The 1,052-nt window shown below is 35.0% G+C and overlaps 1 protein-coding gene across 1 annotated transcript in view; it reads left to right on the top strand.

Annotated features, from left to right (window-relative positions):
- The first annotated feature begins 433 nt into the window (after nucleotides 1-433).
- The window catches only part of LOC117941168 (toll-like receptor 5), a 2,911-nt gene continuing 2,292 nt past the window's right edge, over nucleotides 434-1,052 (top strand). Inside the window, exon 1 of the mRNA XM_034866257.1 lies at nucleotides 434-481. Within this exon, the coding sequence (XP_034722148.1) occupies nucleotides 434-481 (48 nt within the window). The remainder of the gene's footprint in view (nucleotides 482-1,052) is intronic.

Below are 1,052 nucleotides of genomic sequence, written 5' to 3'. Positions count from 1 at the left end.
GGGGGGGGGGGGGGGGGTTCCCGGTCCTTGACGTGAGGAAGTTGGAGAAACAACGTTCTGATGCAACATTAGAAACTAAAACCTGAATAAGTTACTCAACCCGGTCGCGGTGGACTTTCCTTCCTCGCGACACACTGGAACATCAAAGGGAAACCCCACTCAGCGTCGTCATGGTTACGCCGAAAAATCAATCACACTCAGAGATAAAAGCTCGGCCATCAGGAACCGGCTCCCATTGGTCATAGACCGCTGATAGGGATCATATCATATATATATACAAATACATATATATATATATATACATATATATATATATATATATATGTATATATATATATATATATATATATATGTGTATATAGAGAGAGAGAGAGAGTCTGGTTTTTCTCTGATACTTTTAGGATCTGCGTTCCTTCAGGTGAGCGGGGGGGCGATGTGGACGCTGCGTCTCCAGGTGGTTTTCATCGCTGTGTTCCTGCAGGTAGGAAACGTAAAACATTAAAATGGATCTGTGTATTTACTGGAACTTTGTCTACAGACTTAGACTCTTACTAATACTCTCTTTACTAATACTCTTTATTAAAGATAATATTGGTCCTTTTAATAAGAAGACGAATAATTGATAAAAGAACTTGTGTGACTAAAATATGAAAAAATATATATATTTTTTAAAAATACATTGTAAACAATTACTAACATTTACTAACAATAAATGTTACTAACACAGAACAATTACTTCTAAGAACAATAGTGTCCTTAAAGGTTGAATTTCTCTAAATTAATTTAATTAAGGAATTACGATTTATTTCCAAAAGATGATTTTTTATTCCTCTTATCAACTTTAAGAAATGCTTTGTTTATTTGTCACATTTGACTTCCGTTTTTCTTTTTCTGTCTTTTATTAAATTTAATTTCTTTTAAGAAAGTTGGTTTCCTTAGAGGTCGGATTTGTCTAAATTTTTTGAATTAAAGCATAAAGATTAATTTCTAAGAGATGTTTTTTATTCCTCTCCTTAATCTCCTTTATCCCGGGGGGGGGGGGGGGGGGGGGG

The sequence above is a fragment of the Etheostoma cragini genome, unplaced genomic scaffold (assembly GCF_013103735.1).
Source record: "Etheostoma cragini isolate CJK2018 unplaced genomic scaffold, CSU_Ecrag_1.0 ScbMSFa_4512, whole genome shotgun sequence".
Taxonomy (NCBI): Eukaryota; Metazoa; Chordata; class Actinopteri; order Perciformes; family Percidae; genus Etheostoma; species Etheostoma cragini.
Note: the sequence above shows the minus strand (reverse complement) of the source record. Positions and strands in the feature narration are given on the sequence as shown.